This window comes from Stegodyphus dumicola, chromosome 2 (assembly GCF_044657685.1).
Source record: "Stegodyphus dumicola isolate Sdum_Otavi_A_Nest chromosome 2, ASM4465768v1".
In the NCBI taxonomy this organism is placed as follows: domain Eukaryota; kingdom Metazoa; phylum Arthropoda; class Arachnida; order Araneae; family Eresidae; genus Stegodyphus; species Stegodyphus dumicola.
In genome coordinates, this window is record NC_140769.1 from 89,261,936 (window position 1) to 89,280,266 (window position 18,331).

The 18,331-nt window shown below is 31.1% G+C and overlaps 1 protein-coding gene across 3 annotated transcripts in view; it reads left to right on the top strand.

The window, feature by feature from the left end:
- Positions 1-2,829, top strand: part of LOC118192313 (chitin synthase chs-2-like) — a 112,836-nt gene extending 110,007 nt beyond the window's left edge. For all 3 annotated transcript variants that reach the window (XM_085810864.1, XM_035363253.2, XM_035363254.2), the window contains exon 19: positions 2,095-2,829. In XM_085810864.1, the coding sequence (XP_085666990.1) occupies positions 2,095-2,480 (386 nt within the window). In that variant the 3' untranslated portion in view covers positions 2,481-2,829. The remainder of the gene's footprint in view (positions 1-2,094) is intronic.
- Positions 2,830-18,331: the final 15,502 nt, after the last annotated feature.

Here is an 18,331-nt window from a genome sequence, read left to right on the forward strand (position 1 = left end):
AACAAGCTTTCAGAACCAAAATCATGGATTCTAACTGCACAGATGTTTGATGTTAATATGACTGCGCTTGATGTATTGATACAATTTTTTTTTTAATGTTTGGCATAAAATTTCTAACTTAATTCATAAATCGTCTTGTCAAAAATATTCAATCTGTCTCTTGTTTCCCGTGGTAAATTACTGACTTGCTTAAAGCCGGTTTTCACTAGGTAAGGAAAAAGTTAATAATGTTAATTCATTAATAACTTTTATTTTGAGATGTTGCTCTGGGATGACTTTTGATTTCCAAAACTTAGTATATCTGTATGTTTGGAATAAGACTTGAACATACTTCTTCAATACCATCACCTCTTCTTGCATCAAAATATCAGCATCAGATATATCGCAGTTCAGAGGTTTATGATCCATGCTGAAACATTCGAATTTTCAGTGCTTTGAAAGTGAACATAAGTGAACATTGAAATCTTCTAAATTTTCCAAGTGACTTGTATATAACAATATACCTTCTGAGGAAGTACAATTCTTTTCTATAACAGACAATCGTATTCAGTTATCAAAATAATGGAATACTTTTCAATTCAATGTTGACGTAAACAAGTCAACACTTTAGAATGAAAAACGAAGATAATCACTAGCTTCAATGAGAGTGTTGTCTCTTCCTTGAAATTTTGTGTGGCACTGAAAAACGAATATATATAAGCTAAGTAGAATGCGTGTCTTTTAATTTTATTAATTGTATCCCGTAAGTTTGTCAACTTCAAAAAAAAAAAAAAAAAAAAAAAAAGAAAAAAATTCTATCATGGTATTAAAAAGGTTTATAAAAGACTGCAAATAGTTAGTTACCCCTAGAAGAGCCGGCATACTTCGGTGTAGAGAAGCAAATTACGATTTTGCACTCTTTGATATTACACACATTGCATAAACATGTATGTATTAAAAATAGTATTGATTTTTAAAATTTATGAAATAGTTTATTTTATATTATATCTTCCGTACTACACAATATAACTTTATAGTAGTAATCATTTAATTATTAATTTTACATATAGTATATATATATATATATGTATATGTTGTTGTTGTTTTTGTGATCAATGGCATCTTGATTATGCTGGTCAACTACTGGTGCATATTTGGCTATTGACCCCATTCGGAATTCCTGTTCTATAGTATTCTATCATCTGCTTAAATGATGAATTGTCTGTCTTTCATCACCTATATTAATATTACTCTATGTGCTACAAAGTCGTTGATGCTACATGTAGATACTAAAAATGAAAATTTTATTGCAAAAGAAATGCTTGAAAAATTTGTAGTACATTTCGTGCAATTCAACGTTTTCTTAATGTGCAATTACTTTTCTATTTCTTCTGACCAATGCCAGATAAATAGATACATTTCATGTGCAAATTATTGTTTTACTTATAGTTCGTAGGAATATAGCAGACAGAGTATAAACTCACCAAGAATTATCGAAAATCGAGTTTTACTAAAATGGCGAAATTTATTGATTACTGAATAGTTCAGAAGATGATAAGAGTCATACAGTGTATTTTTAACAGACACTCATGACACCTGAAATCATTTCAATATCCGGAGAAGATGGCTGCAGAATTATGTCAATAGCTCAATATGAATTACAGTTCATTTTTTTTACTTAGCCTTGCTTATTCATCGTCAGTGGCACCACATATCTTGTCTCCATTTCTAAATATATGTAGTTAACATTGTTTGTCTGCTAGGTCTTCGTATTACTCTAAAAATTTTTTGAATACATTTATTTAAAAAATATGTGTTTAAGCAAAGCCACAGAACTCAAACCTGTATAATTCAAGGGTCAGCAGTAATGTAATGCCTTTTTTAAAATATGTTTATTAATTTCTTATTTAAAACGAAATACAATGTTTAACACTGACAGGATAAAACCATGTTTTAAACATTTATAAAACAGGTGCTTTTGCAGATAACCTATCTGCAGAAGTGTTTTAGCAGTCAACTTTAAACATTATATTTCGTTTTGATTTGATTTGATTTTAACCATGTGTGCTTTTTAATTCTTACATTTTAAAATTTTTCTCGTTTTACGTGCTTTAGATCCTAAATTCACAAACAAAGTGAGAAGACTGAGCAAAAACCCTGAAGCTCTTGAAGCTTTAAAGAGGAGAACTTCCTGCCATCAATTTAATTTTCCTATGAGAATGGGCACTCCTCAGTTATCTATGCGTCATCAAGTGGCTATATTAGACAAAGCATTTGGGACACCAAGCAGCAGTCTACGTTCCTCTTACATTAATCCTACTTTTGAAGATATTTCTGACACTGAGAGTGTTAATAGCATACAAAAGATTGTACCTTCCTCTCGAAGTCCCATTTTTAAAGCCAAAACAGGTAATGCTGACTTGCCATCCACGCCAAATCTTTCATCTCTACAAAGAAAAGTTAATAAAGTAAAAACACTTCAGGAAGAGCAAAATAAGTGAGAATCAGGTTCAAGTTTAATATCATTCTCAAAATTTTTCCAGTTATCAAACAGATAAAATAAAGAAGTGCCAAATAGCTAAAATTGAAGATCTTTGAACTAGAATAATGACACAACTATTTAGTGAAAGTAGTTTAAAAGAATTGAGAAAAATTGCTTCCTTTACATGAAACACTCAATTACAGCTGAAACTGAATGCAAGCGTTAAATTTCTTAAGAATAAAATCCTCAGACACCTACACATTGAGATGTGAGAAATTTCGCATACAGTTATAACTTTATTTGAAGCTTGAGTTGTTAATTACAATTTATATTATTATTCTATGATTAAAATTCATTTTATGTAAGCATTATGGCTGTAAATACTTTTTTGCATGGTGTTTATGGTATGACACACAGCAAAATGAAGGTGTAAAATAATATTTGCTGATCATAATCAGTATTATGGTAGTTAGCAATAATTCTTACAATTATTTTTGTAAATGCTATACGGTTTTCTCAGCTTTTATGAATATTTTAAAAATTTTTATTCATTTACTACAAACTTCAAACAAATCAATGAATTTCAAATTTTATATATTTTATAATTATTACATTATTTTCACACTTCAATTTTAATTTTGGCTTCCTTAGAACATTTGGTAGCTGGAAACATGAAAGCTCATTAAACAACATTAAGTTGTCTACTAAAATGCTAAATGATCCTTTCTTAAATCTTGAAAGATATTATAAATACTACATTAAAGTAAGAATAATCTGTGTATGTATAATATGAAACTGTATAAAATATGAAACATCATTCACCCATATGGAAATCATACTCTCACGTAACAATGTTATTAACAAGTAAGAATTTTACTAATATATAAATCACAATTAAAAAATACATATGTTATTTTCATTATGTGACAGTTATTTAAGCCACTATTTTGTATCTGGTAAACTTTTTTATTTTATTTATGTGGTGTATTTTATCTTATTTATTTACTTTGTTTTACTTCTGTTTATGGAAAGTTCTTGGATGCAATTTTTATAAAATGTTTATTGTAAGTCCTAATCGATAAAATAGACTGATTTTCCTCATAAATTTTGTATTCTTTCCCTGCAATAAAATTACTTCACTAATCTTTATTTTTCAGATTGGGGAGGGGAGAGGAGAGGTCCACAAATTGTGCTTTACATTCCAATTATCAATACATTCAACACATTATTAGAAATACTAGATAACCAGTACATTTAGTAAAAAAAATCTGTTGTATAAATTTTTAATTTATGCAACAGAGATTATAACAATAGATCTGATTAAACATACCCAATGGTATTCATACTATATGCCAGCGCAACCCCATAAAAATACAAAGGACTCAAAAAAAACAATTTTATGATATCAATTAGAGCTGCAACCCCTAGTTATATACCATCAATCCAGACTTTCTAGGATTTTTATCCAAGTGATATTTAGCCATGCACCCCCAAATGGAATAGCGATTCACAGTTTGAATAGTACTGCTCTAGTCTATGCAAAAGAAAAATGTATATAAATGTATTGGAGCATGGCCATATACAGCAAATACCATAGTATCATAACAATATTTAAGATATTGTTTCATTTAAGCAGGTAATAATATATATGTCCATATGGAAACAAATCATTAGGTTATTTGAATAATATGAGGGCTATGGGTGTAAAGTGATGGATATCTTTGAGTGAGGAGAACTGTTTTAGAGAAACTGACTCATATTCACATTACACGTCAGACAAACCAAACCATACAGTCAGTCTGTAATAAGATACATGGGGTCAACATCTCAGGCATAAGTATAAACAATTCATCAATAATTGCAGTATTAACAAAAATAGCAAATCTGTAGTTAAAAATTAAGGATCATCCACACTCAAAGTTAGACTGGGATGAAGTTAAAATTGTCAGCAAAGGCATCTAAGGAAACAGCCCTTAAAATTAGAGAATCAATATTACACAATAAGGACTCGGATACATCATAATAAGGAGTTCACAGTTTATTTGGAGCCATTCTTAAAAACTACAGCAGATGCTACTAAAGCTACAGATGAAATCAGTATAAAGTGCAAAGGATGGTGTGTAGAAACAAGGACAAGGGGGGGGGACATTATAAAGTTACAAATGTATGAAAGTTTTGAAAGAACTGAGCCCCACCGGGGGTTAAGCAGTTAAAAACTACAGAATGCTAGTAGTTCATCCTTGGTTTAAACCCAGACAAATACGCTGGCTGCATGGTTAGTTTGTGTGATTTCTTCATGCGTAATGTGAATATGAACTAATATCTCATAAAATGCTTCAATGAAGGCATCTCTACTTTTGGCAGATAGCCCTCACGTGTTTTGCTATATTGAAATAACTGAAAAAAAAAGAACTGAGTATACTAACATAATTTTAGACCAGTGAATTTAATTTGGCATTTATACTATATATGCCAAACAATAATCCTGAAGACAAAATCTTCTCTTCTTGTATACAAGGTGTTCATAAAAGTTCTTAGGCAGCCTTTATTTTCACAATTGTTAGTCCTAGATATGTACTTATAAAAACAAACATGTTTAAATGACACAATAAATATTCATGTTATAATATTTCACAATAAAAAAAAATAATTTTGTAAAAATAACAAATCTAATTTTTTACAGTTTTACATTCCTTATAATTATATTTTATAAAAATTATACTCATTCTGAAAAATAAAACACAAGATGGTTGATGCCTGTGTAACAAAAACTGACCAAAGTATTTAATTTCAGATATTGGGATCTTTTTTTAGATTTTCCCATGACAAAAAGAATTTTTTATCACGTCTCTTGAATTAGTTAAAAAATAAATTAGGATAATTCATAGCTGAATTTCTTCCTAAAGTGATATTCCTTTGTGATTCACTAGTGTGTAGCATTCTTTAATTTATAATTTTACTATATCTGGTATGCTGAAAGCAGTTTTGTATAAGTAATTTTTGAATTTTCAAATTCTAAAAATATGTTAATAATATTTACATGCAGTTTTATTATGTTAGGATCAGAATCCAACAATGATAGGGGAAAAAAGGTCATTGGATTAGAAAAAAATTTCCTTTTTAATTTATGCAAATAATGTTAGGAGTTGTTGTGTGCCAATACATGAAGCTTTTTACTGTTTTTTAGATTACAAAATCTACTAAGATTCTGTGAATGATTTCATGTTTAAAAAATCTGCACTGATAAAATTTGTTCATGATGACCTGCATATCTGTCCTTATCCTTAATCTGTTAACATCAGGAACCTTTTCTCAAAGTGATATTTCATTTTTAGTAACACACAAATTTAAATACTTCACTATTAATAACCCCAGATGATAGTAAAACAAATATTTTAAATGAAATTTTGATGTCAGAAACATCCTTAGCAGAGTCAGTGATATTTTTAGACTATTATGTTACATTATGGTACCAAGCATTTATCATCCACCTACCTTGACAAATATTCCCAAAAATGCAAGAACTTTGCCATCCATGTAGCCTCCTCATGTATAAACTTGTTGTCAAAGATCTGCTATCTGGCAAAGCATAAGGCTTTTAATTTCTAATTTGAACTCACTTTGTTTGCAATTGCTGAACAAATTGATAGATTTAAAAGCTATTGATGCATTTCTCAAAAACTTTATTTTTTCTTTTATTTAATAGTAACATGTCTACTGATGTAAATTAGGCATTTAATTTATAATATACACACTAGGTACTTTTAGGAAATCTACTCTATTATTATAGTTAACATTAAATGCTGTGTTGGTCCCTAGGGATCAGCCTTAGACCGAAAAAAAAAAAAATAGGACTGGTATTTAATGTGTTAATAAAAAGTGTTTTTAGTGCAATATATCATTAGCTGGTAAAGAATCAAATTTTCTCTAAACCAAAAATACCACCCAGTGTCTCTCATACCACATTACAGGTGTAGGTAATACCTATACATGAACATTAGGTTCCTAAAAAATGCTGTGTCGTGCAGACTCATGTTCTATGAATAAAAAAACTGGTGCATCATGTTCCAAATTGAGTCTGTCCGGCCCCCCCCCCTTTTTTTTTTTTCTTAAAAGAGATAAATGTCTATTAAAACAATAATTGGTGAAAAGTATTAGCTATTAATATTACATAATGGTTCCTTCATTAATACTAATCACTATTAAATGATATTTCCTATTTGAGAAAATATCCTCTTCTGAAATTTGTACACTATCTGCTTAACTTTTGCATTCTATGTTTTCAAAAATATATGCTATTTTTGATTTTGTTTGCTTTTAGCTAACAGGCCTTTATAAATTTCATTATACAGAACAAAGCATTAATGAAGTTCTCTCTTAAGTTTTTGCTGTTTTAAAATAAAAAATTTTCATTTAGAAAATTAAATTCCAACTGATTCACTAATTGAAACATAACCTTTCTTCTCAGAGTTTCAAATTTCCTTTGAAAATGATTATCCTTAAATGCTTTGTATTTTAATATGCTGATTGAGACATGAGGGTATTCTTCTGTTATCGGTACCAGATTCATAAACGTATGCATGTATGTAATGTACATATGTTTATATAAACACACATACGTAATTGCATATGCATATACACACATGCATAACACATATATACATACATGCACATGTGTATATACATACATATATTTCTTAATCCAGTCACAATAACAGAAGAGTAGCAACATGAGTTGTTTTGCCATAGGTCCTTAGCAGAGACAAGTTCTTTGGTCATTGTTAATAGTGTTATCATGAGTGTTGCAAAACTGCTGTGTTGTAGGGAATTTTCCTTAATTCTTGAACCATGCCAGAATGAAACTCTATTGTAGAAGTGCCATGTTATATATATAATGTATTATTTTTTATACAAAATATGACTTTCAAAAATGAACCTCTTCTTCTCCACACAGACCATTTCTGGTCAGCCATGGTTTGATCCTTAGCTGTGTTAAAGAGCTTATACCAATGCAGTGCAACATTTTTATAGCATGTTAACATTTTTATACTATGTGTGTTTTTTTAATGATGTTGTTCCCAATGTTTCTTACATATACATCCCATTTCAGAACAGAAATTTTTTAATTTATTTTTATGTTATGTAAAATTTTCCACCAAAAAAGCTCCTTAAACTTTTTACCATACAAATACAGCTCGAACAAGCACAACTAAAGATAGTAGGAAATATACAGTTAGCATTCTAATTGGTATACAGAACGAATATTTCATATATATTTGAAGTGGGAAAAAGAGGAATAAACAAAAAAGTAAATAAAGATGACAATCTAAGTAAAGTAACTGCTAATTCATCCTAACAAGGACAGACATAATGACATATTTTTAGTTATAACAAAATTAAAACATTAAATCGCAAATCAATAATATGTCAATAAAACATTTAAGAATGTGCCAAACAAGATTACCATGCACAAGGCATAGCTAACAAATCAATCACAAAGTGAATTTGGGTCAATCCCATCTGACAGGAGATGATTTCAACATGCAAGAGCAACTTAATCATCACTCGCAGAAATAAACAGGGCGGCTTTCTTAATATCACAACTGGCCTTCATGCCAACTGTCAAGCAAATGGAAGAGTGGCATTCTATGTCACCTGCCATTCGCTTATTGCCACACTTGCTCATTCTGTGTCACTATCTAGCAGACTCCTCAGCACACCTTCTTTTAAACCTTGATGTAACAATACATCCTTGTTTAGTATTTATCATAGTGGCAACATTGTACTAGAATTTCTTGAATAAGTGTAAATTTTTCTTAACACCATTGGTTGTGAAAACAAAAAATGTGAGTAACTTCAGCGTTTCAAACTAAAATTGTAAACTTGTATACTTCTTTTGCGTTTTAATACTCATTAAAATGAATAGCAAATTAAAAAAATATCCCTCTCATAATGCATGAGAATCTGATTACATTTTTACTATGATTAATGGTAATTATTGTTAATAATTTGGTAGACTGAGAAAATGAGTGAAGATACAAGAGAACATTTATGTAATATTAACAGATGTTCTTGCTTTCTGCTTCAGTTTGGTAAATAATCAGGTATTAATTTAAAAGTCAAACAACAAAAATCAGCATTATATTTGCAAATTTTCACAGGAATAGTTTTGATGGTTTTACTGAACCATCATCCTCAGCTGCCAAAGTGCAAATGAATGAGATAGGATATAGTGGTTAGATAAGAATGGCTGGACAGGAGTTAAGCTACTGGCACCACCTACTGATGAAACAAGAATTAAAATATAATTTCCTTAAGGCTGAAGGCTAAGAGGGATTGGTCTTAAGAGTCGTGAACTAGAACAGAAAGATTTTTTTTTTAGTGTGAAATGCCTCTAGAAAATCTAATTCACCAATGGAAGAAGTTTTTTGAATACTTTTGGCTGCAGAAAAATTGCAAGTGTGATTTCTGGATCAACAATTTCGTGCAATAGAGGACTTCTATGTTTCCCTTTTTTTTCCTCAAATAGCATCTGATGTAGAACATAATTCTTAGCTCATCTTGAGTCAAAATAAAAAGCAGCTGTTTTATAAGGATAGAGAGAATCGTACGGAATTATAGCTCGAATGCCAATTGTTTTATGGTAGACTAACAGTCTGAGGAACTTCACCTATTCTTAAGAAAGAAGATCAAAAACTGAATGCTATTATTAACTTCTATATTAATCATAAACAGAAGGTTGGGGAAGTTTTCTGAAATAAATGGAAACAGTGCTTTGAAGTCTTTTAAATGTTTCCATAAGACAAAGATATCATCAATGTACATTGTGCAGGAAAAAAAAAAGTTTGAGTTCATCACTGCCTCTATCAATCACGACAAGGAATGTATTGAACTCTTCTATGGTTAATATCTGTGAGCCAATCACACTTTTCATATGGAAAGCCTCCCACAGGCCCAAGAAATGAGGGGCGGAAGGAGTAATAAGTTTCCACTCAACATTTTCATATGCTAAGAAACGCCTAACATTTTTTGAAGTTCACATTTTTTAATTCATTTCGTGCACCAACATAATCTGATCCACAGTCACTATAAATTATTTGTGGTGTTCCTCTACATACAGCAAACGATTTTAGAGCACCAATAAAACCATTGGAGCTCAAGTCATTAACATCTTCCAGATGAATAGCTTTTGTGATGAAGCACACACACATACATATATCTTTGTTGGTCATATTCCTCTGCCACGTTTATGGCAAACATGAAATGGGGCAGCAAAATTGGTTCCGGTCCATGAAAATGGTCTCCCTAAAACATTTACTGTAGATGCAGGAAGGTCATTCATAAGTTGTAGTGACAGTTCACCACGATGACAAATGCGAATTATACAGTTTCTTCTAATTACTGATCATGGTCAACTGGAAACCTGAGTGTAGATATTTCAAATGATAATGATTTATACGTAAGTTCGTTATGTGATTGTTTTTCAGTAGAGTAATTGAATGCTTAGTTTCTTCTGGCAAACTTGCAATTTTTAATCTTCCCCAACTCATACAAGTCCGCCCTTATCCAAAAAAAGGCTTAACTGATATAACTTACTGGAGACATTCAAGGAATTATGGTTTTCTAAATTGGTAATTTCAGCATGAAATCCAGAACTTTGAATTGCCTTAATTATAATTTTGTAAGCTTGATTATGTTCTTTTACTTCTAGGTAGGGTGTCAGAATTTTAGATTTCCTGGCATTACCAGTAAACCTCAAACACCAAGCCATAACCCTAAGCAATCGATTCCCCAAAGGAAATTTATTCCACAATTCTTCAACTAAGCTTAACCTTACTACCATACTCTTAACTATAATTCCCTTTTTCACAATAGCCTTATCTAATTGAGGCCCCTCCAACTGCATAGGCAAACATTCCTTACATTTGGGTAACCAATAATGTACGTAAAACCACTTTTCCCTCGAAATCAAACCTCCAACTTCCCTTGTCACTAAATCTGCTGGACTATCTTCAGACCTGCAGCAAAACCAACTTTTAGGATCTGATTTTTCCTTAACTTCCAAAACATAATTAGCAACAAACTGTTTCCAACATTTGGCACTTCTCTTAACTCAATATATAAAGCTACTTCCGAGTCAGTCCAATTTATCTGGTTAGTGACCAAATCCCCCAAAAGACTGAAAATGTACTTTCCAACTCACACACTGATTAAAACTGCCATTAATTGAGGCAATGTAATTTTCTTCTGAGGAGCAATGATATTTTTTGACATAACACTTTTATATTACCACAACCATCCTGATAATGAAAATAAGCAACAGCTCCATATGCATTTGGAGATCCATAACAAAATACATGCAATTCATCCTGACAATTCACACATCCCAACAAACAACGCCTTTGTAACTTTATTTGCCCTAACCCTTTTATTTCCGAACACCACGTTAAGTATTTTTCTATGAGATCACCTGGTAACTTTTCATTCTAACTTATACTTTCCTCCCAAATCTTACAACAAATGTTTATTGTGACCACAAATGGAGCTGAAATACCAAACAGATCAAAAACCATGGCAGCTACTTGCAGAACACCGCATTTATTATTCTTCACGGAGCTCAATTTATCTAGCAATGGATTAACATTAAGGAAAAGGATATCATCCTCAAGAATTCAATTCACACCTAGCACTTTCAGCTGTCTTCTACTATCCTCAACATTAATATTATTCAAACCTCATAATCTTTCCAATTCAGGAGATTTGAATCTCAATTTTCGCAAGTTAAATCCACCTGCCTTCAAAATTGAAACAGTATCACTTGATAAATTATATGCCTCATTTGCACTTTCTGCAAAATATAACCATCCACCTACAATGATGTATTTAACATGTGTACTGAATCATGATTAGTTTTCTCATATTTCCTAATGTGGGTTTTAATAGTAATAGTAGTATAAAAATTGAAATTTTGCAACCAAACGCCAGCCTATTCATATGCAAAATTTTATCTGACATTCAATAATATATCTAGTACATTAGGATTTAAATTTGGACAAGTTTCAAAACAATCAATCAATGACATAGCTTTCTTAGTTTTTGAACTACCATGTATACAACTGCTCAATAAAATAAAATATTCAATCCCTCCCGCATTCTTCAATAATTTCTTTACTCTCTTGGTAGCAAATTATTTGTTTATTCGCAATCCACTAATTTCCCCCCCCTCCAAAAAACTTTCGCAAATCGTCAGTCTTCTAGTCATGCAAAAATTGTTTTCTAATGCTGAAGGCAATGTTTCCCATAACAATTTTGTTTCTTATCAACCATCAATAAATCTCAGATAATTTTTAATTGCTCAGTTAAACACTTTGTCAGTAATAGATAATTCATCTCTATCTCTTATGCCTAAGCTTTCCGATTCCCATAACACTTGAACATCTGTTCCTATACTCAAGTTAGAAGATACTATATTTACACAATTAGATTTATTGCACATCTACTGAATTCCCTGCTGAGTAAATGCAAAAATTGTCGATATGCAATTAGGAGGTTTATTTATTTTCTGAAACCCAGAACACTCAATATTATTCCAAAACATCATCTCCTCCAATTAATATGGTTATCGACTTATCATAATTTTTACATTTATCAGCTAAAATAATACCCTGGCTTGTATTTTATCATTGGGAACAGCAATTGGCATGGCCTTAATTGTATCAGTAATTAATGCTTCAATTTCAATACATTTATCTGAACTATATCTGCCCATTAATTTTATTTTAACTACATTATATAATTTTTCGGTTGCTTTTGATGAACCAAAAGACTAAACTGATAATATTTCCATTCTTATAGGCTTTAATTTTAAGGAATTAGCTGAAAGCTTGGTGCACCAAGAACGTTCAGATCCATTATCTAACCAAATACATGCAATTTTTGAAATGTTTTACTGACTTACTGAACTGGCGATAACTGAGCATGTCAACAAGAATATACTGGTTTTTGATACCATTCAATTACACTGCATAATGACTGCATTGTTTTCTGACTCACTTACAACTGCATCAACTGGCCTTTGTTTTTCAGCTTTATTTAGATCATTTTCATTATGCAACTAATAATTATGGAATTTACTTTTGTAATACTGAAATTCACGACTTAAATGGTTTTTAGAAAACATTTAAAGCACTTATTTTCAGCTTGAAATTTATTTTTCCGATCTTCTGCTCTTCTAAATTCAAAAAACTCGTGATCTGGGCTATTACAAAATACAGTGGTGGCCAAAATTGTGGACACTTTTGGAAATTTTTATGTTTTGGAACTTTGCATGTTTATAGAAAACGTTATGTTTCACAAAATGCAAAATGGTATATATCATTTTAAAGAGAATTTATTACTGAATTCAATACAAAACATAAAATTCAATTATTTGCAATACAAAAAAAGTTAAATGATAATAGTTATCGATATACATTAGATAGTGATGATTGCAGTGAGTTATCAATACTTAGTAGGTTAACCTTTATTTTTGATTACAGCTTCCCATCGACGTTTCATTGAGCTGACAAGAGTTTTAAGCTCTTCTTTCATTATTGCATGATGCCAGGAAACAATTATAGCCTCAATTAGTGCTCTTTGTACGAAACCACTCTTTCGTGTATTTTGGCCGTGTGGCAAGGAGCAGAATCCTGCTGAAAAATAAATGAAGCATTGTTGGGAAAGAGATCTCTGATGGAAGGTAGAAGTTTTGGTTCTAGAATAGTGTCAATGTATTTTCTGGCATTCAGTGTCCCATCGATGACCATGAAGGCGACCAATACCATCTGCTGACATGCATGACCAAATCATAACACTAACTGGGTTCTTCACAGTTGCTTCAATGCAGTCAGGATGTAGCTCTTCTCCTATTCTACGTCTTATATATTTTCGTCCATCACTACCGAATAACGATATCTTAGTTTCATCACTCCATATAACTTGTGACCACTGATCATCTGTCCAATTAATGTGTTCCTTTGCCCACTGTAGTCTGGTTTTTTGTTGCTGAAAATTAGGATAAAGCTTTTTTCGTGGAATTCTACCTCTCAGTCCAACATCTGTTAATCTTCTCCTCATTGTTCTTAAACTGACAGAAACACCAGCATCATTCAGATCACTTCTGATGGCCGCTGATGACATTTTCTATCTTGGAGACATAGTCTTTTTATTCTTCTGTCATCAATGGATGTGGTGCACCTTTTTCGGCCTTTTCCTTCTTTGCTTTTTATTGAGTTTGTCTCCTGATATCGTAAACAAAACTTTCGGACTCCAGATGTAGTTACTGAACCACCCGTCTTGCAATTTCAGCATAGGAAAGACCACTTTCTCGTAACACAATAATATTACATCTCTTTCTAGGTGTCCAATCTACTCTTTTATTTGATGTCATTGCTTCTTGCCTAAATATTAAAAATTTTTACAAAAATTCCTACTTGTAATTGCAGTGTATAAGAAACAGGGCCTCCTTCTACAGAACAAAGCAAAATAATGAATTGTTTCAAGTGTAAACATGATATCAGCTTCTACTGGCAGTTACTAACATTTGATTGGTTCTCAGAACAAGAACAGTGATTGCCCAGGAAAGCTAGACATTACAAACCACTTCATAACTGTGTTTTTTATTTATATTAAAGTACATATAACTTTTTTTGTATTGCAAATAATTGAATTTTGTGTTTTGTATTGAATTCAGTAATAAATTCTCTTTAAAATGATATATACAAGTTTGCATTTTGCGAAACATACCATTTTCTATAAGCATACAAAGTTCAAAAACATAAAAATTTCCAAAAGCGTCCACAATTTTGGCCACCACTGTACATAATTCCTTTTAATACTGGTGGCATACCTTCCAGTTGGCCTCCAGGGTTCATAGCTACATTTTAGTTAAAAAAATAAGCACCTATAAGCACTTTTCAAGCACATTTTAAGAAAAAAAAAAAAATAAGTACCTGTCTAATTACATTATACACAACTGCATAACCTTAAAAGAAAAATTAGACTTGTTATTTAAAATATGAGAAATTCAGTATTTATTAAGAGAGAATGAGCATTACTCAACCATGGGAATTTTTTTTTTTTTTTTTTTTTTTTTAAGTATTAAATAACAGTTCAATTTACAGAACTAGTTTAGAATGAGAGGAGGAAAACTATACAGAACTAAACTACATTCAAGATTTAATAATGAAAATTCAGTTCAAAATAGAGAAAATAAATAATAATAAGTCTTTTTATTATATTTGCTTGGCACCTAAAAATAAATACATACAATTTATTTTTGCACTCATTAATATTTAACTAATTTAAATCGAAATTCTGAACATTTTTTAAATTTTCATTGTATAACAGTTTTCCCTTAACAGATAGCGCAAGCAAAGTAATTAAAGTAAAAATAAGTTAACAAAAAAGGAACTTTTCTGAAATCAGAAGACAGGAAATTGCTTGAAGGAAAGGGGTAGATTGTAGCTGTTCTTTAGATTTTTCAGCTAAATAATGCTTTTGACATTTCGATATGTGCATCATATAAAAAATAGCCCAATGGAACTGAAAAATAATCTACTTAGCAAGCACAGTAGAACTCTTTTATCTCAGTGAAATATCGCAAACATTACTGCTCAATACGTGTGCCTTAATTCTTCCACACATGATATTAAGCAATCGGAATCAACAGCTGCCGGTATTCGGAGAATAAATAACTAAATAAAGAAAAAGCCCCTTTGCTTCGTCTGGTTTTCACCATCATGCGTCCATGTGGCATATTTATCATTGAGCAAGAAACGTCGCGCTCCGTGCGATATCTTTGCCATACTCATATTGATTAATAAAGAGATTTACCAATCTGGGGTGTTTTTCATTCTAATTTTGAACTGCGTTAAATTTCCAGAATAGAATCATTCTTCGCTTGGGTTGGTAGACCGCAGAACTTTTAGTTCTATTCAATCCAGTTTGGAGAGTGATAAAAAATAAAAAAGTCCATTGCTTGCTTTACTGCGAACTGTAACAGTTTCAGCATTCGAGATTTTGCAGAGAAAGGGGAGAACCTCCAACTTCCATACTGTATAATGCATTGGCAAAAAATAAAAAACAAATTTTTTTTTGACTATTTTGCAATTCCGAATATTATTCCTTAGAAAACTAATCTAAGTTAAAACACACTTGCCCATTTTTGAAGTTTATCTATACTTCAGTTACTGCAAATATATTATTATAAATATTCAAACATATACTCATAATATAAGCATACGGATCATAATGAATGCGAATATGAACTGACCACGCAGAACGAGAATGTAAATTATTAAAATCTTGGTAGAAATTCAAACGTGTGTAGTATTGGGTGGAAGCAAAAGAGAATACAGAATGTACAGAAATTTTCTACCGCTTTTGCAATTCTTTGATCAATAGAACGACGTGCACCTGTCTGTACTTGCGAGCACAAAAGGTTATGTTAATGCAGAGAAAGAGGTGAAAAGCTATTTTTTTTAAAGCTATGATTCACCATCTGACGTTCCATATAAGGAAGAAAAGTTGTTTATTTAGCTCGGCTTTGGTACGGGGAAAATGTGCGTACGTTTTTAAAACAAGACACTAAAAGCAAAAAATAAGCACAAAAAAATAAATAAATAAATGCTTTAGAGAAAAAGTAAGCACCTATAAGGGCTTTTATACTTTATTTTCAAATATAAGGACTTATGAGCACTTGTAAGGACCACTACGAACCCTGGATTTCACATGATCAATGTATCTTTTATTATAATTAAATCTTCTAAAGTTATTTCCAGCTTCATTATTATAAGCCTCTATTTTAATTTTAGGTGAATCAGGTTTTATTCAAAATAAATATGTTCTTTCCCTAGACTGAATTTCACCTTCTAAAAACATAAGTACATCCTGGAAAGTGAAATCACTCGGCCATTTTCTATTAAACTCCAAGACCAGATATTTTGTCATTTTATCGAAAATTATCGGCATTAACAAATTACCAACTGTATTAGTTTTTGTACCTAATTTTTTTAAACTAACTATGTCTTGCAAATTATGAGCAGCAGGAATTTTCAATAAATTATTCATACGAGTTTGAATTTCCAAACCTATTTGTGAGTATATTAAGCACTACCTTTTAATTTCTTTCCATAATCACTAGCCCAGCAACCGAACTTGCAGCTTCACCACTTACATATGATTTGATATAATTAAACGTATCTGTTTTAGAAAGAGTAGAATTTTTATCGAGAGCCAACTAAAACTGACCAAAAAATTCTAACCACAATGACAGATCCCCATAAAATTGCTTAATATGAAGTTTAGGAAATTTTATCGTTCTGCTTCCATTTATAAGTGGCGTCAGACATTTCAGGACTCTTCAAACTCACGATCTGATTTCTGACCCTATACTTCCAAATTGAAAGTTTTTCTGAATAATCTATGGAAGTAATTACATCATTTTCAATTTCAGCAACAAGCAACAAACCCTCAATACCTAAGCTTAAATCATTTAGCGCACTTTCTTTTTCAATAATTAACTACAATTTTTCATTCAGTATATCTAAAGCAACACTACTTAGATTTTTAAACATGTCTTCAATGCAGGTTAACAGTTTTGTAATAGCAGTTCTAACTGACTTATGCTTATTTTTTGGACCTGTCTAACACTTCCACCTTTACTTATTTTATTACCTACAGTGCTGCTCTAATCAAAATAACGCTTCTAATTTAATATACAACAAGCATATACATTAAACAAATAACTTAAATACATAACACATACAACAATATTCTAGCTTCAATTATTACAAATACAGACCTACTCTTCAAACTACTTCAAATCCTAACATCACCCTAACCATCCAAACATTTCTACAACACCCAATAAATCATTTCAACATCCACAAATTGAAAGAAAACTAACCAGCTTACCTCAAACAATCTGCCGCCTTCACATTGCAATTTTCCCTCTTCAATGCTTTCCTTCACAACAGATTTTTACCACAAAATCTTCGGCCATATCCTCGTATAATACCCTGATATCCCAATTCTGAATCCATAAAATGTTACGTAGAACCAGGGAAGAACTAGGCAGCTGAGACACATATTTAGCACAAGACTACATTTATTGGTGGCACAACACAGTATGACCAATTTGTACGTGTACATACACTTACTCAGTTTCAAATCATATGGACATCAAATAGCACCGGATTTGGCATGAGCTTAAAATAAACAACATTAACAAAATGTACTTGACTCCTTCTTCCAAAATTGAAATTTAGCCTTAATCCAAATATAATTCTTACATTTTTTATGATTTATTTTTAAAGTTTGTATTTTTAATAAATTTTTCAAAAATGTTCTGCATTATAACCTATAAAATTTTTAACATCATCTTAATTATTTCTAGGCACACCTGCAAAAAATTAGTTTTGTATTCAACATTTTCTGAGATATACATGAATTTACATATTGACACGTTCTGAAATTTGGCATATTTGTTACAAGCAATAATAAAGCCAAATGTGATTTATGCACTTTGTTAAATTTATTGAAAGTATGAATGATGACTTTTTTACTCTCGTGTTCAATGAAAAAAAGGTAAGAAAAATACGTTGCTATAAATTAAGAAGTTCCCCAAGTAAATCTTTGAATTTCTCCACAAACTTCGCACAAAATGTTGGAAAATTTAATATTTAGGCTGAAATATGGGAAAAATTGTCATGTCAATCTCAGAAAAACATCCGATTTTGTGTCAAAATATCTATATTAAAACAATCCTAGATATAAATCTAATATATATTGTAAGTCACGCTTTCGATACATGAAAAATGCAACTTGAAT